This window comes from Polypterus senegalus, chromosome 8 (genome assembly GCF_016835505.1).
Source record: "Polypterus senegalus isolate Bchr_013 chromosome 8, ASM1683550v1, whole genome shotgun sequence".
NCBI classification, from domain to species: Eukaryota; Metazoa; Chordata; class Cladistia; order Polypteriformes; family Polypteridae; genus Polypterus; species Polypterus senegalus.
In genome coordinates this window covers 139,577,759-139,602,987 of record NC_053161.1, presented here as the reverse complement: position 1 = coordinate 139,602,987, position 25,229 = coordinate 139,577,759, and the positions used below count along the sequence as shown (strand labels likewise).

Below are 25,229 nucleotides of genomic sequence, written 5' to 3'. Positions count from 1 at the left end.
GAAAGCATTCTGGTTTGGAGATGCTTTGCAGCATCAGGGTCTTGCTGTTCACCATCATAGAATCTACTATGATTTCTTCATTGTAGGCAGAGACTGCTTAATGATAATATGAGACCTTTCGTCAGATGAATGAAATTCAACTAGAAGTGGATCTTGCAACATGAAAATGACTCTAAACACATGATGATTGAAAAGAAAGAAATGGAAGATTCTGGAATGTCCAAGTCAAAGTCCAAATCTGAATCAAATCAAGATGCTGTGGAGGGGATTGAAAACGGGCTATGAATTGAAAACATCCCCTAAACATCTTATAACTGAAAGAATTCTGCACAGAGGAAGAGGAAAAAAATGTTCTCCCAGGTGATATCAGAGTCTGGTAGACAGTTATTGAAAATTATTACTTGAGGTTGTTTCTTTTTCCAAAGACATGAATTGTATATGTGTTCACTTTTTATGCAGTGAACTATTGAAAATTCATTACATTACTTTTATATAAGCATACCATTGAAATGAAGACCAAATCTCATATTGACCACATATGCTAAAAAAAATCATAGGTGTACTTACTTTTTCACATGGTGGAAGCTTATATATTTTTCTCTTTGGGAAGATGAGGACAGAAAAGTACAGTCCATTTATAATCTCCATGTGGAAGAATGGTAGAGATCAATACATTCAATAGATAAACAACCTAACAGACAGATTCCAGAATACTGTGTTCAGTACAGAATTTCTTCACATACACTCCATACTTTCTTAAAATGCTCCTGAAATATTTGCTATATGTATACTAAGTTTTGGAAATGGGAAGTGCATCACTGGCAGCAACTTTTTTTAGTTAATGATTTAAAGCTGACTGTTACCTTGCATATGATTTTAAAGAAGGGAAATATACATCACAAGGCCCTATACGTGTTCCACAGAACACAAAAGACATTATAGAATTATATGAACAAGAGTCACTGATAACTTATATAATGTTCTATTGTTATCCTACAACCTTGAATTTTTGATATATTTAGTAGGGATATACAGTATTATATACTATTATAAACTGTATAAATAAATTGGTTATAAACAAGACCAAAATTATATTAACTACCTGCATAAATTATTTATTCTGTCTTACACGTTTGGTAAGCTACGTGTAAAGACTCAGCAACACAGCTTATCCATTTGAACAACATGGCTGGGCAGTTTTGCTCAATGTTCCAACCACCGACCATGTTTCTCTATAAACATATCTGAATTAATAACATGCATGCATGCTCTTCTGAATGGAAATTTCAAATGAAGAGGGAAAACTGTTCAGATCCTGGGGTTTTTGAAACAGTTCTAGCAACCAGGATTTTCTCTTTAAGGTATTATTTTTTATTATTCCGTTAATAATCTAAAAATATCTAAAAATAAAACAAAGCCTAACCTTTTTTTTTAAACTAGTACAGAAGTCTGTTCCCTAACACACTGTAAAATGCCACAAGTTCAAGGGGACACAGGAAAATGTGAAACTTTTTGCCTGTCTTCTCTACACAGAATTGAAACTTTTCCTTTATAATTGAGATCATAAATCTTCACCCTGACTCCACCACAGTCCAAATAGTAACTTAGATCTGTGGTCTAATGAGGGATGAAGAAAGTAAACAGGGAAGGAAGGAGATATATTTTTAAAGTAGGGAAAGATATAGAGCTTGAAGACCCTCATGAACAATAAGATTATGAGCAAGAGCATACAAACTGTCTACCAGGAGCTTATAAAGCCATAGGGGCTTTTATTCCTTACTATTATCTGTGTTCATTCTACACAGTTCTTTCAAAATGCTATAAATGATTCTAAATTTATGCAAATGTATTCATCTGCAGTAGACAAAACCCTGAAAGAAATTCTAGCTATTTTCTTTTCTTCTTCTTCTTTCAGCTGCTCCTGTTAGGGGTCGCCACAGTGGATCATCTTCTTCCATATCTTTCTGTCCTCTGCATCTTGTTCTGTCACACCCATCACCTGCATGTCCTCTATCACCACATCCATAAACCTTTGCTTAGGCTTTCCTCTTTTCCTCTGAGCCTGACAGCTCTATCCTTAGCATCCTTCTCCCAATATACTCAGCATCTCTCCTCTGCACGTGTCCAAACCAACGCAATCATACCTCTCTGACTTTGTCTCCCAACCATCCAACTTAAGCCGACCCTCTAATGTACTGATTTCTAATCCTATCCATCCTCATCACACCCAGTGTAAATCTTAGCATCTTTAACTCTGCTACCTCCAGCTCTGTCTCCTGCTTTCTGGTCAGTGCCACCATCTCCAACCCATATACCATACCGTCCTGTAGACCATCCCTTTCACTCTTGCTGATATCCATCTGTCACAAATCACTCCGGACACTCTTCTCCACCCATTCCACCCTGCCTGCACTCTCTTTTTCACCTCTCTTCCACAATCTCCTTTACTCTGTATTGTTGATCCCAAGTATTTAAACTCATCCACCTTCGCTAACTCTACTCCCTGCATCCTCACCATTCCACTGACCTCCCTATCATTTACACACATGTATTCTGTCTTGTTCCTACTGACCTTCATTCCTCTCCTCTCTAGAGAATATCTCCACCTCTCCAGGGTCTTCTCAACCTGCTCCCTACTATCGCTACAGATCACAATGCCATCAGCAAACATCATAGTCCACGGGGACTCCTGTCTAATCTTGTCTGACAACCTGTCCATCACCATTGCAAATAATAAAGGGTTCAGAGTTGATCCCTGATGTAATCCCACCTCCACTTTGAATGCATCCGTCATGCCTACCGCAGACCTCACCACAGTCACACTTCCCTCGTACATATCCTGTACAACTCTTATGTACTTCTCTGCCATTCCCGACTTCCTCATACAATAACACAGCTCCTCTCGAGGCACCCTGTCATATGTTTACTCCAGTTTCACAAAGACACAATGCAGCTCCTTCTGGCCTTCTCTATACTTCTCCATATAACAAGTGAGCTAAATTTTTACAGAGTATAATAAACAACAATAGTGATGTTTACTTACCAATCCCACATTTCTACAGTCAAATTTAGAATATGAAAAAAAAATACTTTTGTTTACTTACCAATGCACGTTTTACTGTCAGAGTGCAAAGCGTACTTCTGATGACAGCCGCAAACCGGGCCATTGTCAGTGTCATCGCATGTGTGCTGACAGCCTCCATTCCCATAGTTACAGGTTACTAATTGCATACAGAAAAATGTAAGGTATACAAAAAAGTAAATTTTAATCCCTGCATTAGGCACCAAAAAATAAAATTGAATCACAGAAAACCCTTTAAATGTTCATCATTAATTTAAAAACTGATAAAATTAAATAAACAATATTTATAAATCACTTTCTATTGATATATAGTGGAGAGCAGTTAACACAAAATCAATTTTTAAACTATGTGTTCCATTTCACTGACATAATTACTTTAATATAAGTCTATCTATTCATTTTGGAAAGAATTGTATTCATTACATGGCTACAGGGAGTCGAAGCACATTATAGGAGCATTACAGGAACATTCAGTACAAGGCAGGAAGAAACCATAGATGTGAACACTACTCCATTTCAGGGCACATTCAAACATACCCGCTTATTTAGAGCTGCCTGTTAACCTAATATGCACATTTCCTGGGATGCTGAGAGAAATGAGAACATCTGGAAATGCAATAACATGTAAACTCAGTTCTGACAGTGACCATGCCATGAACTGAACCCACGTCACAGCAATGTAGTACAGGTAAACATTTCGTTGTGTGCCACACTTTATAAAATTAGGTTAATGCTGCTGCCTTACACTTCAAAACTTATAGATTAAAATTTTGGCCCAGTCATTCTGAATGTCGTCTTTAATTTTTTAGAGTTTGCATATTATCTCTGCATTCATATTAATTTCCACTGGGAACTCTGGATTCATCCTACATCTTAAAGATATACAGTAAGTGTCAGGCTGACTGACAACCCTAAATACTTCAACCTGACTGAATGTGGGTGTGCATTTTAGTGTCTTCAGGGATGAACGTGTTCTCCATCCAGGGCTGGTAACTGCCTTCTATCTAATGGCACAAGATTTGACTCTAGTGATTCCATGACCATGCATTGTTATAGAAGCATTCAGAAAACAAATAAATGAACAAAGGTATATACATAGATCATTACATGGCATAAATGGGATCATTCCTTTCCAGAAAGTTCTAATAAATCTATCATTCTTTAAAAATATATTTCTTCTTTGTTATTTTGAAGTGTTATAATTTCATAACACCAAACATAATAGAAAATCTTATAAAACTCATAATTAGACCATAATGTAAGTACAGCAATGGGATAATTTGAGACAGAAATTTAGCTTCTAGCAATTGATTTTTTGTCTTATGATAGCAATGCAGAATTTTAAACATTATGTAGTAATAAGTGAGTATACATTGATTATTATATGGAACCAATTAAACTAGTGTTTGGAAAAGTAGCATATTTAGATCTTCGTCTCAGCTTACAGTTGTCATTGATGCACTTGGAAAATCAAAACCAAAGGCTCTCAGTTACATAAATGGATTGTCACCTTTAAAACATTTAAATATTTCTATGACACTCCAAGCTGTTAATTCAAATTAACTATTTGCCAGGACATTTTCCAAGCACCAGTTAGTGTCACAATAATGCCACCACAGTGATACTGTACTATATTGCAATAATGTTATCACTAAACAGTCTTTGTAAGGATGCATGCAAGGTTTTCCAGATCTAAATTGTAATCTGCTACAAACAGATATGGGAATGTGATCCAATAGAAGTTCTTTGGGGACGTTCATTTAAACCGTTAATTCTCCTAGATAATGTAAGATCAACACACGGCCAGTCGATAATACCTAGTACAACACTATCCCTCAAAGATCTATAATTAGCTTTGCATAGATTACGTTAAATCATCTCTGTGATCTCATTAGAACTCACAAGTATGTCAAACAACCAAGGAACACCTCACGCCTCAGAACATGTTTTAATCGTTCATCAGCTAAGATCCAGAAAGCAGTGAGGCCAAGACATGCCCAGAAATCGCAGGTCTAAAGAAAAATGACCTGTCCAGTGAGGTCCAAATTGGATACGTCAAGTCATATTACCTGGGAAGACAACATATAATGACAACCCACAAGAAAGCAGGTTAGATTATTTCTAGTTGGGCAAGAATGAGGAACTTCAACCTGCAGTAGGTGCAATCTCTGTTACAAAGAGCCTACTTTCTTATGATAGAGACTAGGGCTTAGTGATTTACTGATTGACAAATCTAATAACACTAAAAGATTTCCACAGAATAGTGGATTAGCTGCCAGTGTTAGGAAAAACCTCTAGAAAGGCATGTAGCATTGCTGACAGCTTCTCCAAAGTTTATTTGACAGTCAGCTGTAGAGATTTATTGGAAATAAAAACATTTTTTTACATTTTAAATAGAGTGGTTCAAGCATGAGTTTCATTTTTGTGTAGCAGCACACCCTTATTGTAAATTTTTTCTTAAGTATTTTTATGTATTCTATAGCATAGCCTCTTATTAACTTTTTTTTCACATGCATAAAAAGACTAACACGCTTAGGAGATACACAATTTCTTTCGTGGTCAATAAACTACATTACTGTATGTTTGTAAAGAAGGTGGTTTTTGTCGAGCACTGAAATATTCATCATCAATTTTTGAGATTGTGATTGCAATTTATTTTTACATGAAATTAATGAGATTATTAAAGAAATTTTACCTGTTCTTTACATGCTACACCAGATAGTTCAGAGGATTCCTTTGTTTCAATTAAAATGGAAATTTTGGAAAAAAAGGAACTTATTAACTATAATGGGTTAGTTGACAGATTGTCAGTTAAATCTGTAGTAATTAAAAATATAATTTCCAGTTGTGGTCAGAAAATGACAACATCATCATCAGTAAAAGATATGCTAATTAATGTTAATAGTAAGTAAGTTTGCAGCTGACCAGTAATTCAAGTAAACAGTAAGTTTAAATTTGCAGATGATACCAATCTATGTGGTCTGATAGATAACCTAGAATCCATTGAATCATTATAGAGGGACTTGGACAGCATACGGATCTGGGCAGATTTGTGGCAGATGAAATTTAATGTCAGTAAATGTAAAGTATTAAATGTGGGAAGTAAAAATGTTAGATTTGAATACACAATGGGAGGTCTGAAAATGAAACGTACACCTTATGAGAGAGGCTGGAAGTACGTACTGATATCACATTGCCACAGCCACCACATGACGAGCCACCTTTATTGGGACCCAAATGCAGCAGGTGACACCTCAGCACCACACAGGAACAATGTGAGGTTTTTTTTACAATAGTTGGGGTGCCATTCCTGCCACCTACCCCCAGGTTTTCTCTGCAAGTTGGTGGATCTGCTTGCAAATTAATGTCATACCCAGGACCAAGCAATTGCAGGTCAATGCCTTGCTCAACGGCAAAAAAGGAGTAGAGTCACTTCTGGCATTTGCAGGACTTCAACCGGCAAACTTCTGATTGCTGGCACAAATCCCAAGCCTCAGAGACACCACTCCAGCCGCATGAGAGAGAGATTGGATGTTATTAATTGCCAGACAGTGCTCAGAAGCCATTGAGAAGGCTAACAGAATTGTTAGGTTATATAGCACCTTGCTGCGTGGAGTACAAGTCCAAGTAGATTGTGCTAAAGCTTTATAATACACTGGTGAGGCCTCATCTGGAGTACTGTGTGTTGTTTTGGTATCCAGGTTACAAAAAGGACATAGCAGCACTAAAAAAACGCTTGAGAATAGAAACTGATTCCGGGGCTACAGGGGATGAATTACGAGAGAATATTAAAAAGGATTAGCCTTTTAATTTTAAGCAAAAAAAGATTAAGTGCAGACATGATTGAAGTGTTTAAAATAATGAAGGGAATTAATACAGTGGATCAAGACTATTACTTTAGAAAGAGTTCATCAAGAACTGGTAAATTTCGTCCAAACATTAGGAAGTCTTTCTTCACTCAGAGAACCATAGATGCTTAGAATAAGTTACCAAGTCTACCGTGATAAACAGTAGAACTTTATGGAATTTCAAAACGAGAATTGATGTTATTTTAAAAGAATTAAGTGGATAGGATTTAGGGTGCCTATACTCAACACACAACTACACTCAGTCATACCTGGACAGTTCAGTTGCACTACTACCCACATCTCAGAGTTGTGTCAGAAAAACATATTACCCAGAGAAAATCCATATGGACACAGGGAGAGCTTACAAAGCCCATGCAAATGGTAATTGATTTGGGAACTGATCCCAGCTCCCAGTAATTGTGAGGCAGCAACATTAACCATGACACCATCTTATTGCCTGGCCAACCTCTTTTAAAAAAGAGCTGACACATTTACATATGTAAAAGAAACAGGGAAACAATAATAAGAAAAAATAAATTACTTTAATTTTTCACAAAAGGCAAATGGGTACAAAATCAAACTAAACCAAATCAGTTCTTCATTCTATTTTATGGTCTGTACTAATATAGCTGCATTTGTTAAAATCAAGTAAAACTAATACAAAACAAAACTGTATGCAGTCAAATATAACGAGGGAAGTACAAGGAATGTACAAGGGAAAAAGCAAAAACAGTTGCCTAACAATATTCACAGACGGAAAAACAGATACTAGTCACTCTGGCAATGTCACCTTCATGTTCAGAAGCTCCACAGGAGGACTCTTCTTAGTCAGAATAATTATGTTTGATAATGAGATAATATCGGACTGGACAATTCCAAATTTTATGTGATAACATTATAACACAATATTCTGTATTAATGCCTTATATCTCTATGGACCTGGGCTTGGATTCCAGTCAGAAATGTGTGGAGTTTACATGCTGTACTTGTTCCTTGGTTGGATTTCTGTGGGTACTCCAGCTTCCTTTCACAACCCAAAGACACATCATTAGATTGGCAGCACTAAATTGGCCCAGTGTGAGTGTTTCTCAAGTTCTGCACAGTAAGTTGAGATCCATTTCAGGGTTCGTGTCTATTTTCCTAATGCTACAGGCATAGACTGCAACTTGTCCATGCCCCTTTCATGTATTAAGCAAGCTCAGAAAATAAATGGGTTGGTCATTTTATTAAAAAACATTTTACTTAAAAAACAAGTGATTAATTATATTATTTATATGTAATATTTGTGTTCTTATTTGCTTCTTCTTATTAATATTATTAGCAAGTAGACTTGAAGAATGTGTAAATAATGAAGGCTGTCAATTTGAGCATTCACAACATTGAACCTAAGTGCACTGTGCCATTGTGACATTCCTTTTTTTGTTAATTAAGTTAATAAAGCTATTGTGTTACTAAAGCTGTTATAATAATTATAACCTGAATGTATTTTTCCACACAAACAATTGTAAACCTAGTTTTGCCCACCTCTATATATGCATACCATAATCAAGTTATGGACAAGAACTGAAAGAACATATTTGTTGTTTTTGATTCTATAAACAGCCCTGTTTATTTATTGGACATGCATTTATGGGCAAATGGAGACAAAAAGCAGTGAAGCCCGTTCTTAGGGATGTCTCCCCCTTTGAACTTTATCCTACTAGGGGCTCAAGCTCTATGAATAGTAGAAGACATAAAGACAGATTTTAGCAGCAAGATGATATTCTGCTTGTTACTATTGGCAAAACTAAACATTTTCAGGGTAAGAATTCATCTTTGTGCTGTTTTGGTGCCCTGTGTTATTTACTTTGCTTATTTTAAATTTTTTTTATTTTTTTATTGTTATTTATTGTTGCACTGATAGGCTGACATTTCCCCACAGATCCCAAAATGACTGTAGGGGATTTTTCCTTCACTTTATGAAGAAAATTGCTTAATGGTATGGTGTGTCAGCTGTCCTGAGTTTTTGAAGTTGCCAGACTCTGTAGCTTTGAACGTGAGGATATTTTTTCATGTGCCTGTGTTTTTACACATACATTTCTTTAGTATTTTGAGCACACTGAGCAATTTCATGCCACTGTTTGTTGTTTAAGGTTGTTGCCTTTTCGTTATTTTGCCATAGTGGTGTTTATTTTAGTTCTCTTGTATCTAGACTATGTTTAGACAGCTACTCATATCTACCCAGGCAGGAACAGGTTAGCAGCAGAGCTGACCATACAGTATGTCCCCTGTAATTAGCTCCTTTTTTCAGGTTAGTGTTTAGGTTTGTCTGGGCTTTAACAAAACATTGCGTTTTTTTGGATTTTTGTCTCCTCATCGCTGTTAAAATCTGTCATGATTCTTGTTTTTGACAGCCTGGGAATCATTTTTGCATATCTTCTTTTTCAGTTTGAATTAATTTTTTGTTTTTTCTTATTGTTTATTTTTACCGTTATGATGACAACATCATCCTTCATCTTTTTAGGATTAATTTTTTCGTTTATGATGATTATGTTTGTTGCACATGATCAATAGCATTATATTATAATCAGAATTCATTTTTTGTCATGTTCCTGACTGTTATTTATGGTGTTAATTTCAATTCTTCATTTAACACTAACTTTTTATTTTGTTTTGAGTTTCCTGCAATGTCAGGTACAAACATTTTGTGGATAGTTTGGTTATCGGTTGTTACAGGGTTGCCATGATAGGATGACCAGAAGTGCACAATGTTACTGGTGTGACAGTATGAAGGTGCAAACAAATCAACTGGTATATGTTTTTAAATTTGTTGCCATTTGGATATATTCTCTCTCTTTCTTTTAAGGTTTTTGGCTTGGTTTCTCCACCTACAGCTATCTCCCTGGTCTTGATAAAGTTCAGTCAGGTTTTAGAACAAATCACAGCACAGAAACTGCACTCATTAAAGTAGTAAATGATTTGCGGGTGAATGCAGACAGAGGCCATTTATCTGTTCTCATCCTCTTAGATCTGAGTGCTGCATTTGACACCATTGATCATAATATTCTTTGAAATCGCCTTAGTCAATGGGTGGGCCTCTCTGGCAGTGTCTTAAATTGGCTTGAATCCTACCTGACAGGGAGAAAATTCTTTGTGAGTTGTGGTAATCAAATCTCAAAGACACATGATATCCGATATGGTGTTCCACAAGGCTCTATCCTGGGTCCACTGCTGTTCTCAATCTACATGCTTCCGTTAGGTCAGATTATCTCAGGTTACAACGTGAGCTACCACAGCTATGCTGATGACACACAGCTGTACTTATCTATAGCACCTGATGACTCCGACTCTCTCGATTCACTAACACAATGTCTTACAGGTATTTCTGAATGGATGAATAGTAATTTCTCAAGCTAAATAAAGAGAAAACTGAAATTTTAGTGATTGGCAATAATGGATTCAATGAGGTTATCAGAAATAAACTTGATGCATTATGATTAAAAGTTAAGACAGAAGTAAAAAACTTAGGGGTAACTGTTGACTGTAACCTGAATTTTAAATCACATATTCATCAGACCACTAGGACAGCATTTTCTCACTAAAGAAACATAGCAAAAGTTAGACCTCTTATATCACTGAAAGATGCTGAGAAATTAACTCACGCTTTTGTTTTCAGTCGCTTAGATTACTGGAACGCACTCCTCTCAGGACCACCCAAAAAAGACATAAATCGTTTGCAACGAGTGCAGAACGCAGCTGCTAGAATCCTAACTAGGAAAAGAAAATCTGAACACATTTCTCCAGTTTTGATGTCACTACACTGGTTACCTGTGTCGTTCAGAATTGACTTTAAAATTCTGCTTATGGTTTATAAAGCCTTAAATAATCTCACCCCATCTTATATATCGGAATGTCTGACACCTTATATTCCAAATCGTAATCTTAGCTCATCAAATGAGTGTCTCCTTATAATTCCAAAAGCTAAACTTAAAAGAAGTGGTGAGGCGGCCTTCTGCTGTTATGCACCCAAAATCTGGAATAGCCTGCCAATAGGAATTCACCAGGCTGATACAGTAGAGCAGTTTATAACACTGCTGAAAACACATTACTTTAACATGGCCTTTCTATAACTTCAATTTAACTTAATCCTGATACTCTGTATGTTCAATTCATCATAATAACTATTCATGGTGGCTCTAAAATCCGTACTGACCCCAACTCTCTCTTCTGTTTCTCTTTCCGGTTTCTTTGTGGTGGCAGCCTGCGCCACTACCACCTACTCAAAGCTTCATGATTCACCAACAATAATGAATGGATTAAAAGCCAGAAGTCTACGTGACCATCATCATCAAGTCCTTCCATGAGGACCCTAAATCCAAAGAGGACTGTTCCACTTATGTTAGGTAGAATGCCCAGAGGGGACTGGGCGGTCTTATGGTCTGGAATCCCAACTGATTTTATTTTTTTCTCCAGCCGTCTGGAGTTTTTTTTTTTGTTTTTTCTGTCCACCCTGGCCATTGGACCTTACTCTTATTCTATGTTAATTAATGTTGACTTATTTTATTTTCTTACTGCGTCTTTTATTCTTCTATTCTTCATTATGTAAAGCGCTTTGAGCTACATTTTTTGTATGAAATGTGCTATATAAATAAATGTTGTTGTTGTTGGTCATTTTCTAATTATAATTGTGGTCTGCTATTTTTCAAACTAATGGCAGAACAGAGTTATAATTATAAAATTACTATTTATAAAAGCAATGCAATACAACAGGTATTTAAGCTTTGGGATAAATGAAAAAAAATTGCACTTTTGCTCTCATTTTGCTTTGGCGTGGGAAACATCTTATTAGCCTGGTTTTGACATTTAGCATTTGATTTTGACTACTGGCTATATTAATCATTTTGTTTCTCTTAGTCTTTTATGCTTATTGAGGCCCCTGCCTGTAACAAGTACTATTATTTTTTAAAGCTGGATTGTTTATGTCTGTTTTTTATTCACAAATATATTATTTTAAGCATTTATTTTTATCTTTATTATTTTAGGTAGTGATTGCCATTTGTTGTCCATCTTTGTATGGTCACAGTCATGTCGTTTACAGTTGCTTTACCCATTGCCACTTATGTAACATGGGATAGGGTCACATGACATGCCGAGTCATCATTTCACACTTATATAAGAAGGCAATATGACATAGTCCTCTTCTAGCTAGCGTTTCTTTTGCTTTCTTTTTTTGATTATAGAAATTCATTTTGTTGATTTGGCTCTTGACCTTAGCTCTCCTGTTGTGTTCATAAGGATTGCTTATGAATACTTTGAAATCACTTAAGTGTTTTTGTCTGGTGCCTATTGACTCACTTGTACAAGAAAACCTGCACATATGAAATTCTATAGGGTGGTCCAGATCTAATTATACAATTTTCATTACGCTATAACATACTAAGTTTATGACATAGAAAATCACCCGAAAAATCCCAGACCATCGAGAAGTGTGTGAACTGATGGCATGAAGAATCACCTTTGTGCCGAACTGGAATCGTCCCCACATAAATCAAAGTCATCCAGACGATCTGGATCTGCATAATTAGATCTGGACCACCCTGTATTTGAGTCACCTTGATATCAAGTTATACAAGACATTAAGCTTTTTCGGAATTACCCTTATTTTTAGCCCTCTTGCCTTGAAAAACTCATTTTTAGACCTTTTTTCAAACATACAGTTTTTTTTATCCAGGAAAGTACACCCTTATGATAAAGAGTAAATCAATAAGTGTCTTTAGGAAAGATGATCAGAAGGGTTTGACATTGTGCATACCACATCAACTAACCACTGGGGGACTAACAAAAACAAGTTACTCCTTTTCACAAAACTTAAAAAAAAGGGTCTCAGTAATATAGGCATGTGGAATGTTGTTTTATGTTATTTGGAGGCTGCTGATTATGAGTATGATATTTTTGACATCTGATTCTTTACCGGTGGTCCTAGCCCTCTAAGAGACACTCCCAGAAGGTTAAAAATGATGAATTTCAAGCACAAGCATGTAGGGGTATCATTTTAGACTATTTTAAGTTCAGTGATTACGAATATAATGTTATTTTTTATCCTTTACCAGGCATCTAGCCTACTATGTGCCTCTATTAGTGGGTGAAGAATAACACATTTCGATTACAATCAAGAATGTTAACCTTTTAAACATTTAAATTGAAGCACATGTTTTAGTATTGCAAATATTTGATACAGCTATTCTTGTTTATTATGTACTTCTACCTCATGAAGTAAATCATTACATTTCTGCACTAGGATGGATTACACTAATTCATAATTTTTTGACTTTTGATTCAGTCTTGCATTTTGTCTTGTCGCAAATTTCTCTTGCTTAAAAATTTTGGAACTCCTCTCTTTCTTATTTGACTATGAGTTTGCTCTTTCCATTTCTTCTTGCAGTTTTTGGTGCTTTTTCCCACAAATTCCTAGTGTACATTCTCTATAACAAAAACTCAGTGAACACTCTTTAATTCCGATGATGAACTCCCGTCAAAATTTTGTCAATGCAGATGAACATAATGCACATTTTAATATTGTATTTATTGCCTCATTTTCCACACATCTGTTTTGTGAAAGCACAAATCATATCTCTATTAGTGAAGTTCATGCAGAAATTAATCATTGCCCACCAAACAATTAAAAAGAATCAGATAATAGATGGGTTTGTACATAGAAATTGAGTGCTCCTACCTGAAGAAATTAATTTCAACATAATTCATGTAAATTCAATGAAAATATGTGTTATGGTGTATTTAACAAATAATTTGGATGCATTTCAGAGTAAATATTGCAATTGCAGCCTAAAATGCATCTCTTAATATGAAGTGTGTGTTAGTACTATGTGATGAAATGGACTGGAGTCTATCAAGGGCTAGTAGCTGCTTTGCTGATGAATAGGTTCAGGATGGCTATTTGCTATATAACTTTCTTATTATTATTTCAAACTATGTTTTGTGGTTTCAGCTTTATTTATTTATTTTTATTCATAGTCACAGCTATTTTACAGGTTGGATTCCATAAGGCTATAAAAGTTTAATAGGGGGGATTGGTTTAGGTAGGTTGTAACAAATGAAAGGCATCATAATCCAACATTGGGTGTCATGCAGCATTCTAGATTGCGGAAAATCTCTCAAGATTAAGAAAGGACTTAAGCAATGTTTCTAGGTGTGTTTTGTGTAATAAAGGTTATAGAATTTAGAATTTCAGTTTCTACCATAATTTCATCTTTTGTACTGGGGTTTCTTTACTAGTTTTGGTAATACTTTCACTTTTAACCACAGTGTGCTTATTAGACTAGGATTCCCATTACATCTATCTTCAGATCCTTGTATTATTTCTGCCATGTTTTGCATGCTAGGCATAACTCTGGTGGAATTTAAAGTTTTCTAATGTGACAATTGAGAAAGTCCTACATGTGTTTGTGCAATCTGTGTCTCCATATCAAGGGAAAAATTAGAACATTATGCATATTCCAGCAATATGCAAGTAATTTCTCAATTTTAGTTTATTGGCTTAGTGGGATAGTCAGAGAGATGCCGAAAGTAGACAAGAGTACAAGGAGATAAGGCGCAAGGCGAAGAGAGAGGTGGTGAAAGCTAAAGAAAAAGTGTATGATGAGTTGTATGAGAGGTTGGACACTAAAAAGGGAGAAAAGGATCTGTACAGATTGGCTAGACAGAGGGATTGAGCTGGGAAAGATGTGCAGCAGGTTAGGGTAATAAAGAATAAAGATGGAAACGTACTCACAAGTGAGGAGAGTGTGCAGAGCAGATGGAAAGAGTACTTTGAGTGGCATATGAATGAAGAGAACGAGAGAGAGAGAAGAGGTTGGATGATGTGGAGATAGTGAATCAGGAACTGCAACGGATTAGCAAGGAGGAAGTAAGGACAGCAATGAAGAGGATGAAAAATGGAAAATTGGTCCAGATGACATACCTGTGGAAGCATGGAGGTGTTTAGGAAAGATGGCATTGGAGTTTCTAACCAGATTGTTTAATGTAATCTTGGAAAGTGAGAGGATGCCTGAGGAGTGGAGAAGTGTGGCTCTGAGCCCTTTCTTATTTGCAATGGTGATGGACAGGTTGACAGACAAGATTAGACAGGAGTCCCCATTAACTATTATGTTTGCTGATGACATTGTGATCTGTAGTGCTAGTAGTGAGCAAATTGAGGAGACCCTGGAGAGGTGGAGATATGATCTAGAGAGGAGAGGAATGAAGATCAATAGGAACAAGACAGAATACATGTGTATAAATGAGAGGGAGTTCAGTGGTATGGTAAGGATGCAGGGAGTAGAGTTGGCGAAGGCGGATGAATTTAAATACTTGGGATCAACAGAACAGAGTAATGGGGATTGTGGAAGAGAGGTGAAAAAGAGAGTGCAGGCAGGCAGGATGGAATGGGTGGAGAAGAGTGTCAGGAGTAATTTGTGACAGACGGGTATCAGCAAGAGTGAAAGGGAAGGTCTACAGGATGGTATTGAGACCAGCTATGTTATATGGGTTGGAGACGGTGGCACTGACCAGAAAGCAGGAGACAGAGCTGGAGGTGGCAGAGTTAAAGATGCTAAGATTTGCATTGGGTGTGACGAGGATGGATAGGATTAAAAATGAGTACATTAGAGGGTCGGCTCAAGTTGGACGGCTGGAAGATAACGTCAAAGAGGCAAGATTGTGTTGGTTTGAACATGTGCAGAGGAGAGATGCTGGGTATATTGGGAGAAGGATGCTAAGCATAGAGCTGCCAGGCAAGAGAAAAAGAGAAAGGCATAAGAGAAAGTTTATGGATGTGGTGAGAGAAGACATGTAGGTGATGGGTGTGACAGAACAAGATGGAGAGGACAGAAAGATATGGAAAAAGATGGTCCGCTGTGGCAACCCCTAATGGGAGCAGCCCAAAGAAGAAGAAGTTTATTTTCTTATTATTTTACTATTCTTTCAGTGAATTTCATTGCTGTTTTGTAAGATTTTTCACGGATGTCACAATTTTATGTATTTCTTGTTAGATGTGTGGCCATTTTGTCTTTTTTGGTTTTCATGGAAGCTGCCATTTTGTGTCTCTGATAACTGTGCCACTACATGGTTGTTATACACAGAGTACACTTAGCATATTGTGTTGCTAGATTAAAGGCAGAGACTTTTAAAATGAAAGACTGCAAGAAAAAGAGAGAAGCAAAATCTTAAAAGAGCTAAGGTCAGAACCAGAAAAAAATCAATGAAACTAAATACCAAAACCCAATACACTAACCAGAAACATTGTTGGAAAACCAAACGCACTAAACACAACAAGCTTTCTTTGGTTTTTATCCAGAAACCTGAAGAAAAACAAAAAAACAGCTCATTCTTAACAAATAGCTAGTGTCATTAAATGTGAATTCTGGTATTGACATGTCAGCAACTGAAATCCATTGCAAACAATGAAGATAAATGAACTGGTGGTGAGTAAAACAAGCAAAATAACAATTAAAAAGCTGATATAATATTCAAAACTGAGAAATAAATTCAAAAAGTAGTTATCCATAACAATACCTAGAAATTCATAACACGTGACTTGTGACATCATGGCTTTTATGTTATAAAAGATGGCCTTGCACTCCCAACAGACTTCACATTTTCTTGCAAACTAAAGAAATGACTTAGCGAGACAATCTCCTTTTTGGGTAACAGACAGGTTTGTTAGCCAAGTTGAACTTATATATTTCTAGTTACGCCTGATAAACTATCTACTGACCTTTTATGCTTCAACTTTGGCTATGTCTATTAAGAACTGAAAGCACTGTGCAATCTGATTTATAATTTAGTCTTGCTAATTTTTTATGAAAACTATTGGTGGTCTCAAGACTGTATACACTAAGGCATACTTCTAATACATCTCTAGAAATTACATCTCTTTTTTGAATAAAATTTTAAAACAAGAAAATAAAAAACTGCTATTGCTCAGAATAACCAGATGATGTATTAAAAGCAGTCTTTTATTTTTCACTCACTGATGGAACCTATAAAATCCAATTTAGTAAATAGTACAGAACTAGTAATTTAGTTGAAGAGAGATGAAGTTGCAGGCAGATAGCTTTTTTAAAAGTAATCTTATTTGTTTTACACATAAATTATACACATACAAAGAGGATCATTGTTTTCAATGAAGAAAAGTTGCTCTTCTATACGACAATTAGATGTAAGAACAAACCGATTTGCTAAATTTCTTTAATGTTATACTCCAAAGTGTTTTTCTTAACTGATAATGTATAAAATCTTCACCTAGTATCCCTATATTGCAATCATAATATTTTTAAATGGGTAATTCCAATGATTTGACTTTGTAAAACTGGAATAAATTTCTCCTGTGGTGGTACATCATGATGTGTAGATTTTGGGCTTTAGGAGTTCAATCGGTTTCGAAAATGGGCAGCCATGGGGTGTCGGGTGTGGAGGCGAGCTACCTGATTAATTAGCTCAACTGTTCCTCATCGCCACTCTGAGGGTCATAAATAAATTGCCACACTCACGTAAATATAAAGGGGAGCCTGAAAAAGAGTTTGAGAGGGATTTGAGAAAGAAAAGAAACAGAGGTAAAAGTAAAAGTGAGGAGGGTCATAATTGTGTAGAGCCTATGCTGCTAAGAGGAGGCAATTGGTCCGGAACAATACCCTGGGTGGAGTGAGAGGACAGCAGTCATGGGGCAGTGTTGCTCCTGCTGAGCATCCAGAGAGCAGGAACAGTCAACCTACCAACTACTCCTCAAAGTCACACAGAATGCTAAGGGATAGCGGTGGGGAAAGGGAGCAGGGTTCACAGAGGCCCCACAGATGCCAAAGGATGGCCGAGGGGACATGAAACAGATAAAACATTGACTGTGCCAAAGGATGTTTTCTCTTGCTGAGTTGATGGTAATGCATGAGCAGAGAAGAAGTTGATTTGGAAAGAGACACAGAGGTTTGTGAGTGATTATTAATGGATGGATCCCGACTGTATTTTAACCTATGTATGGGAATATTTATTGCTTAATTTTATCCTCCACTCAATTTTTTTTTTTTTTATGGAGTATTTATTTATTGAAGTTTGGATTTTGAACTGCACTTTATTTATTGTTGACAGTGTTTTGCATAAAAGTATAAGCCCTGTTATACACCTATCTCTAGTTATTATGTGTCCTTTATTGCCCAGTCCATCCTTTGTTTATGGTTATTTACTGTATGTCCAGGGTTCACGGATGAGTCTGCAGGCAAGCTGGCATCCCGGGCATCACAAATGAAAAACATGTTATACTAGGACCCGGATATTTGACTTCTGAAAAACAAACCTTGTTCCCTATGGTTTGTTTGCTTCCAAATTGTTTTTTGGATTCTAAAATTACCCTAGGCCAATTTGACTTAATATTTAAAAGTAATAATTTGTTGATGTTTCCAACCAGCAATGATTTCCATTGGAGTGGGTAAATAAAACAAAAAGTTTTAGTCCATAGCTTGAATTTTAATGTTATGTTGTGTACAATTTATTGTTTAAATTGTACTTGTGCATCAAGGCAGAACTAATCCAATTTTCCATGGCACCAGAGTCAGCTACTGCTAGGATTTGTACTTTGTTTTAAATAGAGAGTGAGGACATTAGCCAATTAAGGGTATGGGGCTTGAGACAACTACTTTAGCTTATAACAGATTTCCTCTCAGTTTCCTCAGTTCAAGAGGGGGTACAGACAAATACACCCTAACATGTCTTTCTTTCTCTCTCTTCCGTTTTTCTTTAGAGCCAGACTAATGGCTCCCTCCAAGGCTTCCCCTACATAATTATTTGACATGTAGCCCTTAAGATTCTTTAGTAAGCCTGTTAAACACTGAAATTAACATGCTAACACATGATCCTAAGTCTTCCAGAAGAATTGTAAAATTTAATACATATTAACTGATTGGAATTGACTGACTGACTGATTTGTTTCCCTTACCTTACTTGATGTCATTCACTTCGTCTTAGAAGCATGAAACGTTCAACTAAACCCTTTTCTGACTTTCTAAAATGTCACCACAGTGACTGTTACTATTAACTACAAACTTCACGTTCCAAAATTTTCCAAACAAAAGTGAAATTATAAACACGGCTTTTAGCATTTCTGCTACAAATGACCTAGGTTTCAAGTGAATCATTAGTTGCCAATGATTAAGAAAGACCCTTGAGCCACTTGGTTTCTCCTAGTAACATGCTGGGTATGGAATTTGAGGCTCTTTAATAATTATTACTGGTGACAGTGGTGTGACAGCAGCAGATCACATATTCTATTGCAAAGCACCCAATTCAAGTACAGCTTGTGGGTCCATGGTTGATAACCTTTGCTAACATATTGCCCTTGTTGTTTTGCAGGGCTGCTATTTTTCTTATGGCCTCACATTTTCTGAGTCAGATTTAGATGTATACTGTGACTGTCAGGATTTTAAAGAAAAAAACCCTAACAGAATAAGTTTATTTAGTGAGTGGAAGTGAATTATTTTCAGAAATTATAGAATACAAGTAAGCCATACCCAGAGTCAGTAACACAGTAAGGTCAAGAGATTGTTAAGGTTTTAAGAAAAGAGCTTATTATCTAACCTAAATTCAAAACCAGAAGATTCTAACTAAAATATACTCAAAAAGAACATTTTCTCATACATTTATATCTATATCTATACATATGTAACATAGCCAGCATAATGCCATGTATCAAATGGTGCAAACTGTATATCATATTGTTATCTATTACAAAGTATCACAGAGACTCACAAAATTGTCTTGGCCAAACAAATAACACTACAAAATGGTGGTACCTAAGAAACAATAATTTTACTAATTACCACTGATCATGATGTCACTGTCATAACTGTAAAATAATAAATACATAATAAAACAAAAATATTGCTTGCATGATCCTGAAAAACTGCATATTAACTTGATGATTAAAAAAAACAAAACAAAGTGCAGCCTTCTGATATATAAATTCACAGTAAGTGATTGGAGTTACGAGGATTCGCCGTGGGTTCTGTAATGTCAGTAACTTGCTAAATGATGAGCAACTCATGTAACAGTTATCTCTTTAGTTTTTACCCATAAACTCAATGATCAAAAATGTTTTCCAAATCTATATACTGTATATCTGTGTATATTTTTGGATATTCCTTTTAAAATACCTTTTGTATATATTATGTGTTTATTTACATTTTATTTAATGTTTGGTATATTTGTACATGTGTGCAGTTCTTTGGGCTTATAAGTCGAAGGGCTTGTAGTTTACTAGCTTGTCAGATTTGAATGATGTTCCCCTCACTTTATACCATTACTCTTGAATTATGTTTTCTCATATTTTTGGTGAATTTTAGTTTCAATTTAAATATATTAAATATTGTCATGCATATACACATAGGGAACAGTTTAAGGACTCTGATGATTGTAATTTCCTGCCACTCCAGGGTCTGGAGCTGTGTATTAATGTCTTTTTTAACTCCATCTGCAGACCAGAAGAATAATGTCCTTAGCAGCAATGATATCACTTGTTGTATGTCCTGCTGGACCCAACTCTTCCTGGGAAAAATGGCTAAAACTGGATCTGCCTTCTTAGGCAGTTGACATTTAGATTCATGTCTGAAAAAAAGTCCTCAATGCTATTTTGAAGAATGTGAAATTTTTCAAATTATTTGGGGTTTGCCTTCGATTGCTGGTTCTGCTTGTTTCCTTCGATATAAGTATATATATACTAGCTGTCCCCCACGACTCTGTCCACATAGTAATGAAACAGGACAAACTTTAAAAATGTAATTCTGACCATGCAGAAAGTAGGTACGCTCCAATGTCAAACGGCACTGTATCTGATCGTATTCATCTCTGACTGAAGAGCATCCCCCAGTTGGGGAGAAAAGCATGTGGCCATGATATCTCTGGCAATCAGCCGCTACCCTCTAAAACACATGTAGCTCTGATCTCTCTCAAAAACATCAAACATTACTCCTTATCTGTAGATGATAATGTCTGTTGAACAAAAGGGTATCGTTTGCTAAGTGGAGGCAAGGTATGCTCCAACAGATGGAGAGAGGTAGAGCAAATTGAACGAAGTCTGCCGCATGAGTGAGGAGGGCCCCACCCCTCGGCCACAGCTGTGCTTTCAGATTCACGCAAATAAATCGGTACCACAAGTGAATTATGATACTTGGCACGATGAAAGAAGTTATAAAATTAACCAGAATTTTCAAGCAAATTATAGAAAAAAACCCAATCTAAATCCGTTAAAAAGTTCTCTCTTGAAAAGTGGACAGACAGACATTGGATTTTATAACTGAATTTAAGGTATTCTTTATAGAAAAAAAATTATATGTCACTAAAGTATATAATAGTAGATCTTACTCTTAAGAGAAAAAGATACCCCCTCTCCTAAGAAGAATTAATTTGAAGTTAGAATTTAAAGATGTTAAATTGTTAAAAAAAAAAAAGATAGCAATAGTTCAGCATTATCAGTTAACTGAAGACAATATTAATAAATGACTGTCAGGTTCTAAAGAATTTTTGGACTGTTACTTATTAAGTGAATTTATGTTTTTTTTTTTACATTTTATCCATGTTCTTATTTAGTTATGGTGAATGGGTTTGGATTCTTTCAGTTGGGCAAGACAAGATGTTAGCAATACAGTGCATGTTATCAATGATAGATTGGTCCTTAAGCATTATGCACAAAATGGTGATTTAAGAGAATAAATGATTTTTATAATTTCAAGATTGTCTGATAAATAAGCAAGGATTTTATACCAATATAGTCTTAGCAGGATTATGTTACAACAGACCTGCTCCACATTGATCCAACCAATATAATAGCCAATTAAAATTTCTGAGACCTTTTTCTAGAACCAGCACTGACCACCAAACCGTGACATCACTCCATCCAACTAACCAAAATCTTACATCTTTAAACATCATATTTTCAACTATTCATAAAGACAAAAGGAATGAGTGATAAATAATACAACAACAAATTACACATTACAATAGCATAATTATTCATGCTCCCTGTTTTTAATCTTCACTGCGTTACATTCTTTATTAAAAAAATCCATATATTTAAAAAAAAAAAAGGTAAAATTATAACATGTAAAAGAGAAACTATTCCACCAAACTTTAGGGTTGGTGCTATGGACTTGTGCCTTCTTTCTGAAGCAGCAGCATGGAATCTCATTTCTGTATGGCAACCAGAACTATAAACTTACTCTACTCTGCAGAACATGCGTCTATATATTAATCCATGTTGAAAGGGAAGACACTAGACACAGGTTTCCCCACTTTTTAATACAAAACTTGGAGCTAAACATCCTCTTGCTAAAAACCTCTCCATTATCCCCCCTTTATCCATATGTCCGAAAGACATTGACATAAAATTAGTCTCAGTGAAAGGTTGCCATATTGAATCCACTTATCCAATTATGCCTTCAAGTAGGGACATTGCCACATTCTGTTTAATGTTATATTAATGATGTATATTTTAAGTGTTATGAAGACCAAAAGAAGGCTTTTTTAAGGTCTTGTAACATAAGAGTAAATGAGTAACAAATGTATTTATGTAGTAAATAAACTAAAGTGTTACAATAAAATAATTGTATTTACTAAAATTAAAGTGGGATCATTCTGTTCTGCAATACAGCAGTACTTATTTCCATTTTGAGCTTTGAAAGTGGGCACCATTATACCTAAAAGATTTTAGAGTATAAGGAGAATTGTAAAGTTAAGGCTATAACCTTTTACTGAACAATGTTATTCAGTTATAAAGTTCTACAACAAAGTAAAGAAGCAGCGATGTGAAGATTTAAGATAATTTTGCAATTAGTTCATGTGCTTGGTGGATTTTTTAAAATTGGATTAACATACTGCAAAGAATGAGCACCTATAGTTTAATGCTTTCTTTTTGGTGTCTGCTACTTGATGACCTCCACCCCAACTACACAGTTGTCTTAAGAGGCAAACTTAATGGAGTCACTTTCAGATGCAGAACCTGTCAGACTTTGTGCAAACAAAATGAGCTTCTTCTTCTGGCCTTCACTACAGGGAACTGCAGGGCCTTGTCCTCAAGATGCACTGCTTTCCAAGCACATGCTAGCTACTTATATATATAATATTTGATCTTTTGTCACTGGCTTATTGGCAATGTGGAATAAAGAGTATAGTTTTTAGCAAAAAAAAAAAAAAAAATCAGTTGTAAAAGAGCTTGTCACTGAGAGTATATGCCTTTAGCAAAATACAGTCTTACGTTGCTTTGCGTATAAATAAAAACTATTCTGCAAACAATGAAAAATAAGCAAGGGAAAACCTTTTTTTGTATCAAACCATTAAATCTTGTTTCCTTATAGTAAGATTTACTGACTTGTCAATAAATTTGAATTTAAGAGTATTTTGCTTGTTTAAAGAAATCTTGTCAAGTAAACTTTGTTTATCCCATTGGTAAATCTATTTGTTAAATAACAGAAAAACATTTTTTTTAGTGAAAAATCTGCCAATTAGCTAAGCAAAATGTACTTGAAAACATTTTTTTTAAATAAGCTATATAAACCTGAATACAATTTTTTTGGTAAGTCACTAAATCTTACAATACAGAAAACAAGATATAACAAATTTTCACTTGCTTAGATTTAATTACATTTTTTGCACTGTAGTTATATATTTTTAAAAATATTAACATTTCATTATATATTTACAGTATGTTGTGTGAATTCACTATCCTACACTGTTTTGTATAGTTTGATATTGCTGAACAACTTGGTTGAGAACAGGACGTGCAGGTGCATCTCACCCCAATTACTCCACCACCTCCCTGCAGCTACGTGAGCACACACACCCACAGAGAAGAAGCCAGCCAATTGTTTATTTATCAAAACTACCCTCTTTTCTGAGTCACAGACCCGCTATACCATAGGGCTGTAGTGGCTACAGATTTTTATTCCAACCCAGTTTTTTAATAAAAGTCCAATCCTTGAATACTACAGAATTTGTTATTTTTATCTTTGTCTTTCATTCTGCTTTTTTGTATCCTTTTATATTGTAGAGTTTTCTTTTCCCAGAACGTCATCCAAATGATTTGGGGAACAGATTAAAGATTCTCAGTACTTTTCTTTTTCTCTTCAATGTGCCCCATGTATTTCATTTAAACAGATACCTAATGATTAACACACGTGGGTGTAAATGGGACCAAGTTAGGTGGAGTGCTACTGGTTCCTTTGTCATTTTAACTCTCTTTCTTAAGTTGCAGCTGGTTAAGAAAACAAGAGGCAAATAAATTAGTGAATACAGCTGGCTAAGACTAAAAGATCCAATTAGGAGTTTGGAAATCTTAACAAACTAGGGGGCTCCGCCCCCTGCTCGCTTTGCTCGCCCACTCCTGGGTTTGGTTACCGGATATACAATTTAAAGAGATTATTATTTTCATGGGAATTGTTATATATGCATTATTTTCACTTTTACTTTAAAACTTTTGTAAAAACATTACTTCTCCTTTATTTCCAGCCCCGGGCATGGTTACATCTCTTTTTAGCAGGACGTACGCTGCTTGCATTGTGAAAGGGCTGTGGCTGGACGCACACTAAGGAGATGCCATCGGATCATCTGCTGTCTTCCTGCTGCTGGCGAGCTGCCTGTTCTGCTTGCCTCACTGCCCAATCATTTCAAAACCTGTACAGCAGCTGTCCTTTTGCCACTTCGTGTCTCTGCCACGTTGTTTTTAGGGTGGCTGAACACACGCTAAGGATAAGCGGTAGCATCATCTGCTGGCTTTTTGCTGCTGGCGAGCTGCATATTTTGCTTGTTGCTTGTCGTTGTTTTAAGAGCTGAGAGAACATGAAGCATGTCTGCCAAAAGCAATCCAACAACTGCTAGGTTAGATGTCCGCAGACTTGTTTTAAATGATGTCTCACTGCCTTGTCTCGTGCGACGTTGTAAAAACAATACTTGTTCTTTATTTCCAGCCCCGGGCGTGGTTAAATCTCTTTCTCGCAGGACATATAATGCTGCTAACGTTGTGAAAGGGGGGTGGCTGAGCGCATGTTAAGGAGATGCCATCGAATAATCTGCTGTCTTTCTGCTGCTGCTGCAGCTGTCGCGATGCCTGTCGATCATTTTAAAGCCTGTACAGCAGCTGTCCTTTTGCCACTTTACGTCTCTGCTGCTCACATTGTGAAGGGGAGGTTTAGGGTGGTTGAACGCATGCAAGGAGAAGCGGTCTGATCATCTGCTGGCAAGCTGCGTATTTTGTTGTTTTAAGAGCAGGGAGCAAGTTAAAGTGTCTCTCG

The 25,229-nt window shown here is 36.0% G+C and overlaps 1 protein-coding gene across 2 annotated transcripts in view; it reads right to left on the bottom strand.

The window, feature by feature from the left end:
• scube1 (signal peptide, CUB domain, EGF-like 1) overlaps positions 1 to 25,229 on the bottom strand; it is a 542,580-nt gene that overhangs the window by 264,434 nt on the left and 252,917 nt on the right. For both annotated transcript variants that reach the window (XM_039761828.1, XM_039761830.1), the window contains exon 6: positions 3,105 to 3,221. In XM_039761828.1, the coding sequence (XP_039617762.1) occupies positions 3,105 to 3,221 (117 nt within the window). The remainder of the gene's footprint in view (positions 1 to 3,104; positions 3,222 to 25,229) is intronic.